Source organism: Sceloporus undulatus, chromosome 6, assembly GCF_019175285.1.
Source record: "Sceloporus undulatus isolate JIND9_A2432 ecotype Alabama chromosome 6, SceUnd_v1.1, whole genome shotgun sequence".
Taxonomy (NCBI): Eukaryota; Metazoa; Chordata; class Lepidosauria; order Squamata; family Phrynosomatidae; genus Sceloporus; species Sceloporus undulatus.
This window is the reverse complement of record NC_056527.1, coordinates 100342620-100354948: the sequence shown is the minus strand read 5'-3', so window position 1 is coordinate 100354948 and position 12329 is coordinate 100342620. Positions and strand designations below refer to the sequence as shown.

Below are 12329 nucleotides of genomic sequence, written 5' to 3'. Positions count from 1 at the left end.
TATGTCACATAATTCTGATTTATACTGAGTGGAATTATTGATCACCCTAATCCAGTTCTAGCTTCTCCAATCAGTGACTGCTTTCACAGTCTCAACTGAGGTGTTGCCTAGCTCATATGTTAATTCTTTAACAGATTATGCCAATAGTTCAATCTATAAGTATGCAAAAGATTTCTTCAACTTCTGATGTCATTGTTCAGTTAGATGTGTATAACCATTACAGGAGTACATCTTTTTAGTTGGAATGTCATGGGGTCATAATAATAATAATAATAATAATAATAATAATAATAATAATAATAACAACAACAACAACAACAACAACTAATCATAAGCTGAATGTATGCAGGAGAGTAAACAAATTTACTTGCCTGATGTATGATGAACATATGTTAGAGAACTCATTATTGCTGGAGACTGAGAGCTGTCAGGCATAGTCAAGACTAGAGCAGAGCTTTAAAGCAGTACATTACAAGTACAGTGCACCCACATCACACACAGGTGCATTATATGTTGCTTTCAGCATATGCTGAAAGCAGTGCTGCTTCTTCTGGTGCCATGCGCCGGAAGAAACAATGGCACTGCCAGCCGCGAACAAGAGTCCCATTACTTTCAATGGGGCTCAAGCATACACATTTTTTGTTTTACGCAGGAGGGTCTGGAACGGATCCCCCACGTAAAACAAAGTTGCACTGTAGTGCTGTTACCAGTAATGCAGTATTGTTTGATATAATGAAGGGACATCAGTGTTCCCTCTTAAGGTAACATAGGGCCTGTACAGATGGGCCAAAATAAAACTGCTTCGGGTCACTTTGGAGGTATGCTGTTTAAATGACACATGCATCTTAAGAGGCTAGAAGCTGTACTAAAGTTGAGCTCCAATCCTCAGTACTGAGGTGTAGCTTTGGCGTGGCTTCTGGTCTCTTAAAACGCATGCATTTAAAAAAAAAAATCCAAAGAGCAAACCTTAATTTTACAATTTTATAAAAGGGCCACAATTTTAGTATGACATTATATATAATGGGACCTAAGTATCCATGGATTTTGGTATCCATGAGAGGTCCTGGAACCGAACCCCAATGAATACTAAAGTCCCATTGTCATTGGAACTAGAGGTAAAATGGTCTTTTCTTGGCATGGGTAATTGCTAAGGATGTGAAGAAGCTTTATTGTTGCTGAGATTTCAGGTGAAACTTGCCATCCCAATACAGCATGATAATATCTCAAGATATTTCAATTCCAATGTGCAACTGAGTTATGAATTGTTCATCACAGTTTCTGTAATTTGCACAGAGTGTACAACAGGTTGATAAATCACAAGCAAGTCATCCAGTCACTACTACTTTTATATAGATGTACAAAGTTTTTACATAAATGTTCAAAAATATCACATGAGAATCTACATTTTTGTCTCCAAGACTAACAACAATAGCAAATTGACCACCATCCTGAGGCAGGTTGTATTCCAGGTTTTTTCAAGGCTCTTCCTCCATCCAGTTTGCTGTTTTGTCACAAAAATTTGCCAGTTTTCTCAAAGCACTAATCTTCCAAAATCTTACCATCATGCAACAAGTAATGCTACTAGTATTTTAGACAAAAACCCACACACCTTATTTTCTAAACATGGACAAATCAAATCAGGATTTATATAATGACTGTAACTCATGAATCTCTTGCTGCACTTATGAGGATGAGGCAATATTTCTGTTATGATATGAATGATATGTTTATCTCTTAAAAATAGAGAGAGTGCCTGTAACTTTGCATGCCTTGTTTTCCTCCCTTATAATGATGAAATCGACTATTATTTCTGCTTCAAGGCCCTGGGGAGTGCCAATGGCTTCCAACAACCTTTGTGCTGTTCTAAGATGAAGATAAACAGAGCTCTATTTTTCTGATTGAGGCTCTTTCACGTTGTTTAGTTGAACATGCAACCATTCAACACAGCCTTTGGCATTAAAGGACAATAAAATGACAAAGTGGGATGAGATGGAATGATATCTGGCAGGAAAAATATCCGTGCAGGATGCCTGTGGTGGTGTGCAAATTTGGTATTGATAAATGTGGCATTGGTAAACCTCTCCCTATCCTCCACAAATATTATCAGCCAGGAGGCTTAATCACTGCTGGCATTACTTTTCAACTCTCCTTTTACCTCCTATTACATAAATGGCTGAAAGACATAATTAATGACTACAAGCCCTCTCCACTCCTCTCTAGCTACTATGGCCCAAAACAGATAGGCCAAATAAAGTGGCTTCTGACCACTTTGGGGGCATGGTGTTTAGATGAGGCATGCCCCCAAAGTGACCAGAAGCCATGCCGAGACCATACCAAGCCAGCAAGAACTGGTCCTTTTAGGAGTGGATTTCATCCACTCTTGCCAGCTGCCGGTTTGGGACCGCTGCCATGCCCCACTTCAGTAGCAGCATAATCAGGGACCACTCCTTCTGGGCCATCTGCTTTGGCCCTATGTCAAGAAATCAGTCACCCATTTTAATATTGATGGCAAGAGATATCACATTCTTCCTCACCCCAGTTAGAATGTTTAAACATCTTACCTTTCATTTTTGTTCAGTCACGGCCCATTTCTTTATACAGTGAACAGAGAGAGGGTGTGGCTAAGACCCACAAGGAAATGACATGATACATACTATATCTAAAGTCTTAATGTATACTTAAAATCTACTGAGTATAGGCATGCTGAAATTGCTACCTTTAACATCTCAGCTGTGTGAAGTGGCAGACTAAACACTGCCTGGTTAGGGGAAATTACAAAGGAAAATACATGCACTGTCTCATGAAGTTTAAAAAAATGCAGAATGATGTGGAATTTGGTCTGAAAACATGCAAAACTGGCATGGTTGAAAAATAGAATAATTTGTTCATTCCTACTTGGAGTGTACATTTACTTTGATTTAACTTGCAGACACAGATTTATTCCCAGACCAGCTACTAGCTCGAAAAGTGGTTTGATCTCTTTCTGTTCAGATCAATCTCTGTACTGGTAATTGCGCTCACCAATGTCTTTTTGCTATGAAGACATGCCTGATTATTCTTGTCTAGGATTCAGTTTACACAATTTTCCTTCCTTAGTTCACTGACCCCATTTGTTTTCTGCAGGGTACGCTTGACTCTATGATCATAGCATCTTCAATATTTCCAATAAAGTTTGGTTATGAATCCCACTGTTTGTGTACTGGAAGAAAATCTTCTAGAGTTAACCTTCCTCTTTTGGTAGTGAAGATTATTTGGAGAAACTATTAAGTGAGGGAAGGAATGTCTTAAATTCATTTTCCTTTCTTCTATAAAAATGAAGAAACACTAAAACAAACAATTCAGCCAAAGCTATCCATTTAAAGCCCAGTTTCTTTCAATGTGACAGATTTAACTGTGTATCTATTTCTTTTCTCAGCGATATCAATAGGGTTTAAAAGTGACTAGGTTTGGATAGATTTTGATACAATTGGTACTATACCATAAAATCTGTGAAGCAGCATGTAGTCAGCTATCCCTATCCATAGATTCTGCACCCATGGATTCAACCTGCTTGTAAATATTTACGTCTGCCAAAAAGCAAGTCTTGATTTTGCCATTTTATATAAGGGACACCACTTTACCACTCCACTGTATATAATGGAATTGAGCATCCATGGATTTTTGTATTCATGGGAGTCCTGGAACCAAATTTATTATTATTATTATTATTATTATTATTATTATTATTATTATTATTATATCCCAGTGGATACCAAGAGCCCACCTTAATATCTTTTTAACCCTCAATTTTTCAATTGATAGCACTCTGGATTAGTACTCATTTTAAATATTTGGAGAGAGTGAGAGAGAGAGATATCAAAGGTTCTCTTTAAGAAGTTCACAAAGAGGTTAAATGGGATCAAAACTCTGTGAATGCATTTTTAAATGGATGTATATTTAAAAGTAATTGGCATATAACCATCCACTCATCAATTACTTGTTGATTTCATATGATCCACAGTTCTGCCTATTTCACTATCATTTTGACAACTCACAAGCTTCCCCCTTCCATCCATGTATATGTGTGTTTGTGTGTGCATGTGCTTTTTTCTCTGCCCTATTTATGAGTTTGAAATTGACCACATTAAGTATGTTTTAAATAAATAAAGAAAAATTCAGTATACAATTCCAGGCAGAAAAAATTGATATCGAAAAAGATAAAGCCATCGTCTAGCTCCAGGATTAGGAGGGAGAAAAAATTAAAGAAAGAATGATGTTAAGGATTGGAACTCTATAGAATTTTCTTCTTATGTGCCTTCAAATTGAGGTCAACCCATGGAAATCATATCATAAGGATTTCTTGACAAAATTTATTGAGATAAGGTTTGCCATTGCTTCATTCTAAAGCTAAGTAAGTGTGATTTGCCCAAGATCTCCCAGATTTCCATGACTCAGCAGGGATTCTAACCATGGTTCCCAGAGTTCAACATTCACACTACTAAACCATGTTGGTTCTGACTGTACAGACTGTTCCTAATATATATCACATCTGAACAGTGAGTCACTTAAATAACTCATGTAATGCTACAGTTCTGAAGCCATGCTCTGATCCTTTGGACCAGAAAAAACAAACAAACAAAAAGCTGGTATAATTCGGCTCTTGGGTGTGCTGTGTGGTTGTTGGGGTTTGACCTGCTTCTTACTGGAGCAGCTTCGGGTCACTCTTTTGTGCCCATCTGCTCCACCCCTGAGTTGAATGTTACCCTAGTTTCTGTTTAGCCTCACAGATTTCTTGAATGCCTCTTTCACTTCCTTGTTCCTCAGACTATAGATAAGAGGGTTGAGAACAGGAGTGAGCACAGTGTACAGTACAGCAACAATTTTGTCTATATCCTGGTACAGGTATGGAGGTCTAACATAGGTGTAAATTGCCGAGCTGTAGAAAATTGTCACCACTATTACATGGGAAGAGCAAGTGGAGAAAGCCTTCTTCTTCCCTTGTGTGGAACGTATCTTCAGGATGGAGGAAGCAATGTAGACATAAGAAACTAAAGTCAATAAAAAGCAACCAAATCCCAAGAAAATGTCCGTCACCAGCATCAAGTATCGGTTGAAGGATGTGTCAGTGCAAGAGAGCTGAAGCAGTGGAGGTAGTTCACAAAAGAAGTGATTGATGGTACTAGGTCCACAGAAGGACAAGCGGAGGAGGGAGAGAACATGAATGTTTGCAAGGAGGACACCACATAACCATATCCCAATCACCAGGTAATTGCACACTTTCTGGTTCATGATGACAGTATAGCGTAAAGGGTGACAGATGGCTATATAGCGGTCAAAAGCCATTACAACTAACAGTAGCAGTTCAGTGATCAGGAAGATGACAAAGAAATATGCCTGTGTTAAGCAGCCTTGGAAGGAGATAGTCTTCTTCTCATTCATTAAATTCCTCAACATCTGGGGAACAACTGCAGTGGTACAGCAAAGGTCCAAAAGAGAGAGGTTGATTAAGAAAAAGTACATGGGAGTATGAAGAGTAGAACAGAGCCCAATTAGTGTGATTATAGAAATGTTACCCACCAGAGCTGCAGCATAAGCTGATACAAACACCACAGACAGGACAAGTGGTGATGAAGAGATGCTGGAGAAGCCTATTAGGATAAATTCTGTCACCATGGTTTGGTTATTTCCTTCCATCTTTACATACAGTTCTGTTCATACTGAGAGAATAAACTCTTATTCAGAAGGTTTGTTGAGCAACATACTTGTTCCTATGGAAGAAGACCACCTGATGATGAAAAAGTCTTCTTATCTAAAGTACTGCAAATGAAGAAGATAGTTCAACTAAATAATTTAAGCATGCATTGGTTACAGGATACAGATGGATTGTGTCGTAACCTTCACAGCCCACAATCTATTATCATGGTCATTAAAATCAGGAATATGAAACGTACTTAGTACCTAAGACAAAGGATAAGGTGTCTTTTGCAGTTTCATCTCCCAATGACAGGTTGAAAGTACCACTAGCTGAATTTTACTGGCTGTAGGCCAGTTTAGGGAATCAGTGAAAGCTATTTGGTACATATTTGCTCCCTATATCTGGTGTCTGAGAGAAGTGCCTCATTCTGTCTCATGGTTGGGTCAGTCTTGACTAGAAAAATCTCAGTTGGTGGGATGTTTCCAAAAAAGCCTTTTTTAATGAATTGTTGAATCAACATAACAAAGAATCATCTTGTTAAATATGGGGCAGAGCAGGGTATGATTTACATCCTGTACTTTTTCTCTGTGTTAGTGAGGTCAGTGGAAGGAATTGAACTTGCCTATACCAATGTGTCTTCTCTTATGGGTTGTCTCTTCAATAAATTAATCAGAATTGGTGGACTTTGTTGATTAGGCCCCACCCTTATAAAGCTATTTATCCCATCATTTTAAAAAAACAAAATCAGCAGAAATTCCAAGAAATGCTAGAGAATCTAGGAATTGCCCATTGGAAAGTTAACTACTGCTAGCAATGCACATACAATTTGGATGAATGATTGATTCTGAACTAAACTTGCTATATCAGCAGAAACGTGGGACATAAATACAGTTGGTTCTTCTTATACACAGATTTTTTATACACAGATTCACGCATCCACGGTTTGAAAATGTTCAAAAAAGGTATAAATTTCAAATATCAAATCTTGATTTTCCATTTTTAATAAGGGACACCATTTTACTCTGCCATTGTATTTAATGGGACTTGAGCATACACAGATTTTGTTATTCACGGGGGATCCTGGAACCAAACCCCAGCGTATAACAAGGGTCCACTGTAATGTTTTTTTTAAAAAGAAGATCCAACTATATTTGGGATTTGACTCAAACAGGTTTTTTTCCTGAATTGCTCCAAGGTGACTCTATGGTATTCTAAAGGTTTGCACAGATTCATAAACTCCCCACAACCTTAGTCACACTCCTCTACACCTTCTCTCTACCTGCTGATCAATTATCATTATATCATTATCACTAACGTCTACATTGCTTATGATGTACTTTGACTTATTTAGAAGTCAGCCTTCATGTGTTAACTTGTTTCAGCTTCAAGCGCACTTGGAGTTATAGGCATTAAAGAGCACACAAGTTTTGTTTAAACATACCATTCTTGACATGAAAGAGCAGAAATCTTTTAGTACTTTTGCACTAAGGATGTAATTCTTTACTGAGTTTATTTTCAAAGGTAGCAATGAATGATCTCAGCAGTTTTCTTGCCTCTCTGAGAAGGTCTTCAAAAACCACACAGTTTTCCAAGACTATTCACAATTATGGACTTTTTCTGCACAAAATTTCATGTGCCTGTTTTTCACAGGAAACAGCATTTTTGGTGCAGGAAACAGCATTTCCTGGGTAGAAAATAATATTTTAATACTGAAATATGAAAGCAGAAATATTAATTTCTGCATAGAAAATGCTCTTTTCTTCACCAAACAACAACATGCAAACTTTGCACATAATATGCCCTGAACAGCAAATAGTCAAATAACACTTATATTCTTCTCAGTAGGATTTCTTTACACTTGACAAAATATATTTTTGACCATTTTACAAATAATTTTGAATGTTTTTTCCATTCCTGTTGTGCACCGTACACATTTTGTAAAGCTGGGCTTTACACAAGGCTGAGAATGCAATAAGAAAGGGTAAAAATCTTTAACTTAAGTGAGCTTACCAAATTTGTAAATACCTTGCAACATGCCAAAGATGAATGAGAGATCTCAGTGCCTGGAGCTCTTCTAATGTTGAAGTAAGGTGGGCTAGGGCTGATTTAATACACAAGAGAAAGAGAAAGAAATGCACCGGTGATTAACCTTAGTGTATGTAGTAATGAGCACCCTGGGCTCTGAGGTTTACTCCCATAGGTTTAAGTACATTGCTCTAGCACCTCCGCAACATGGAAGCATTCTGTGGTCCCAAAAGATACATTGTATCATCAGCTTTACTGGACTACTGTGTAATTCATGTAATGGCAGAAGAGGAAAATGGGGGGGGGGCAGATGATAGTGAAATATAAGAAGTTCTGTCTGTAAAAGCCAGCTATAAATCTTAAGGTGGGAACATGTAGACCACCATCCAGATTTTATTGCTTTCCAAATCCCATCACTTTTACATATCATAGCCCATGGTTAGGAATGCTGCTATGCTGAAGTTCAGCTGGATCTAGAAGGCCCTACTTTCGCCATCCTTAGTTAGTCACCATTCACAAAAGCACTAGCAGGTCCTAACATTTCCATCATTATTTCAGCATGATAATTAATACTTATAATTGAGATTAAGGGCCAATACAAATGGGCAACAAGCGCTGTCCTGGGGCCAAACTTGGGGCTTGGAAGCATGGAGCAACCACATGCTCCCAAGCCGTATCGCACCATAATGGTGTGCCCCCATCTACACGGGGGCTGCCATGATGATGTATGTGTGGCGCAGTGTCCAAATGGCACCATGTTGTGTGGATGTCATCAGTGCACACGAGGGAAGTAATGGCGCTGCATGCGCACCCTAAAAACAACCCACCTGTAACAGGTTCTTTTCAGGGCTCCCAGAGGCCATGGTGTTTGGTTGCTGCAGCCTCTGTGTGGGGCAGAAAGCTCCTTTCTGCCTGTCTGTATTGGATCTAAATTGCCCATGCAGGTCTAACTAGATTAAGCCCAGCAGCTTGATAAAATCTATAGACTTTTGTGGGTTTTCGGGCTATCTGGCCACATTCTAGAAGATTTTATTCCCGATGTTCTGACTGCATCTGTGGCTGGCATCTTCAGAGATAAATTCTATCTCTAGTTAGCTATTTAGTTGTTCAGCCTTTCTTCTTAATTAAGCATGATTGCTTAATCATGTTTTTCTTTCTTCTCAGTTTGCTAATTTGAACAGTAACGTGTTCAGTACATGTGTGTCTGTGCCTAGAATCCTGGTGGTTAGTCCCAACTAGAGAAGACCATTCAAGCCATTGTAAATCCCATGATTCAGGGGATCACTTGTACTTGTGACTAACAATTTAAGCCTGTGTGTGTTTTAGGTGGTGAAACTTATTCTCACATCCATCTCACATGCATTTTTTTTTATTCTAGCTGGCCTACAGTATGTACTCATGTGTAAGTATGCCAGATTAGGGACTGCAACCATAAAATAACATCTGTTAAATCAGCTATATTAAAGGAACATTAGGAAATATCCCTGGTCTGTGAGGATGTATTCTTTCTCAAAGATGATCTTTCAGGGCCCTACAGTTCCTCTAACATGCACAGCTCAGGCATGGGTCATTAATTTAACCGTGTTCCTGATTCTGCTAAAACATTTCAGAGCATCAGCCAGCTATTCTGTTTATCTTTACATGGAACAACAAAGAAACAATAACAAATAAACAGTTTTCTTTCCTCTCTGTGTCTCCTCTCTCCTCTTCATAGTATTCTACACCCTCTCTTTGCCTCCTTCACATCCTTAAATGACAAGGAGGAATAAGTGAAGGAAGGGGACTGAGTGAAGGTGGCTGCCTCTAGTTCCTGCTGCAGTTCTCTAAACACAGGAAAGGAGGGCACATTTTGGAGAGGGCTAAGGAACATCTCCTTGCAGCCCATTCAGAGAAAATGTATATATTTCTGGAGCCTTGTCTACATGGACCAAAATGCCCATTCACCCACCTCCATTCTGGCATCATTCTGTTTAGATGACACACAGCCCAAACCCTGGTTCTATTGCAGGCGGTCAGAACATCGTCTGACACATCCCACACCAGAACTGTGGCAAAACAAGGTTAACCCAAAGCAAAAAAGAAAAAACCCTTAACAATTGTTCTCGAAAGATTTGGAGCCTTCCATTCTACATTGTGGTGGCTATCTGAATGGGCACCTCTCTGGGCAATCTTGTGGGTCTGTCACAACCATGGGCTGCTTGTTCTGAGGTCAGAATGAGGTGTCTAGCATGTGACCATTACTGAACATCTTGTTTTCACCTTTTTTTTTTTTTTGGAGACTGGTTTTCAATGCTGTTTTAAATTTGGACAGTGTAATCAGCTGTTGAATCTCTTCCAGCAGGTCATTCCATAGTGTAGGGGTGGCTGAAAGAAAAGTCCTCTGGCTGACAGTTGCCAACCTAGTCCTAGTTGTCTGGAGTAAACAAAGTCCATGCAGAGAGCTACTGCGATGAAGAAATTGATATCAAAGTAACAGGGGCAGAACAGGACAGCTACAGGGCAAGGATACTCCAAGCTGCCCCTCTAGTATCCTAGCCAGTGCAGATAACCCCTGAGTTACATACAGCTGTATCACTAACAGATCTGGGTTTACTGCATTTTCATGCCCTTCAAATGCATTTTTGTCACTTAAGGCAGCATTCTACAACTGGAGGATATAGCAGTGCTATCCCTGAGCAAACAGTCTCCGGATGGACACTTAGGTTTGGTTTTCTTCCATTCCACTTAAATTAGCAGCAATTCCTCATCACTCTTTTTGATCATGTACAATACTGGCTATATCAGTTTCTTTAAAATTTTCATTTTTCTAATGTTTTTCTTGTCCTACATCTGTTATAGTTTCTGTATTTTTTCTAGCTTCACATAAAACTTTATATGCATTTTCATACAACCGTCTCCTAAAGCAGTGCAGAAATAAAGAAAATGTCACTACTATTTTCCCCAATGTTCCATATTTTGTGTCATTTTCACTTATATATTTTTGTGTGTATTTTCAGTAGTATATTAATGTTTGTATTATACAAAAAAAAGGTTAACTATTTCATAACTTTAACAGACGGTACTAAAGCATTGATATATAATTGTGCAATTTGTATAATTATGTTTCCAAAACATTCAAATTGTGCAAATGCACTTCTTTCTGCACAGAAAATGTGTTTTCACCACACACACAAAAAAACATTTTTAATGCAGAAATCAGTGCATTTTGCACAAAAACACATTTTCTGCCCATATGTTGTTTATTTATATACAGAGCTGCCTGAATGAACTCCCAAAGTATGAACATTGCTTAAAACTTCACATAAACCATTGTGTTCAAGTGGTGCAAAAAAATCATTCATGTTTGTGTGTGGGCATGAAATAAGTGGAGATTTGCATGCCATTTTCCTGAGACTGCTCTGTTCATACCTGTCCTCCCTTTATATTGAGTTCCACATGTGCACAATCATAATAGGCATTTGTTTATTAAATTAACCATATCCTAATATGAAGAAATGGAAAGAGCTAGTTCTTAGTAAGAATGGGGAAAAATAAATTATACTAATGTGCAAGAGTGCCTAAATATGCCAAAGGCACCATGTCCTGTCTATGGGCCTGAACAGACAGGCCAAAATAAAGCTGCTTTGGGTCAGTTTGGAGGTATGCTGTTTCAATGCTGCATGTGTCCTAAGAGGCCAGAAGCCGTGCTAAAGCCATGCTTTGGCACAGCTTCTTGCCTCTTAAGATGCGTGTGTCATTTAAACAGCATACCTCCAAACTGACCGACCCAAAGCAGCTTTATTTTGGCCTGTCTGTTTGGGTTCTATCTTGTCTAGATTAAATTTCAGTTTGTTCAGCCTTATCCAGTCCATTACAGCTGCTGACAGTGATTCAATAAAGAAACAACTTGCTTTGATTTAGGTGGAAAGGAGAAATATTGAGTTGAGAGTCATGTGTGCATACTTGAGATATCAAATGCCGAAACTCTGGATAACTTCTTGTGGTTTTTTGTAGATATTAAACAGCATTGGGGACAGTACCAATCCCTCAATGAATCCACAGGCCAATGTGATTTCTAATTCCTAGTGTAGGTCCTCTACCAAGGTGACCAAGCTGTCTCCATCCCATAGTTGTTTCCATGAACTGATTATTTTAATTGTACTTTAACTTGCTGCAAATTATTTTATCTAACATAATGATATACATGGTCTGTATAGTAGCAATATTCTTATTATTTTGAGGGTGATTACAATGATGATGTTTATGATCATCTTCTTATATGACTGTAAAGATATCTTGCATCAGTATAACATTTCTTCCCATTTTTGTTTTTTGTACAGGCTTATTTCCCACTCTTGAATTTCTTTACACATCCTATTAATGGGACATTTGTGTCTTCACAGCATTCCCCTACAGGGATACAGTAAAGGTATCTTGTTAATTGTTTAGAAGAAAAATATTTGTGCTGTTCTCTGGATACACTGGGGGCTTCTTACTTTAACTTGACTACTCTGCACCCAAGGGCACTCTCTAGATAAAGCTGTTTGCATCATTTTTTAACTCTAACGTTGACAACTAATACTCCCTGTTCTTACTATTTCAAAGATTGGCATCCAATTGATATATATTATTTATATACAATCATAATCCA

At 38.4% G+C, this 12329-nt stretch overlaps 1 protein-coding gene across 1 annotated transcript; it reads right to left on the bottom strand.

Moving 5' to 3' along the window:
• Positions 1–4743: 4743 nt before the first annotated feature.
• On the bottom strand, positions 4744–5676 carry LOC121933705 (olfactory receptor 5V1-like). Its single transcript, XM_042473691.1, has one exon. It carries the CDS (start codon positions 5671–5673, stop codon positions 4744–4746), a length of 930 nt encoding a protein of 309 aa, XP_042329625.1. The 5' UTR covers positions 5674–5676.
• Between the last annotated feature and the right edge of the window lie 6653 nt (positions 5677–12329).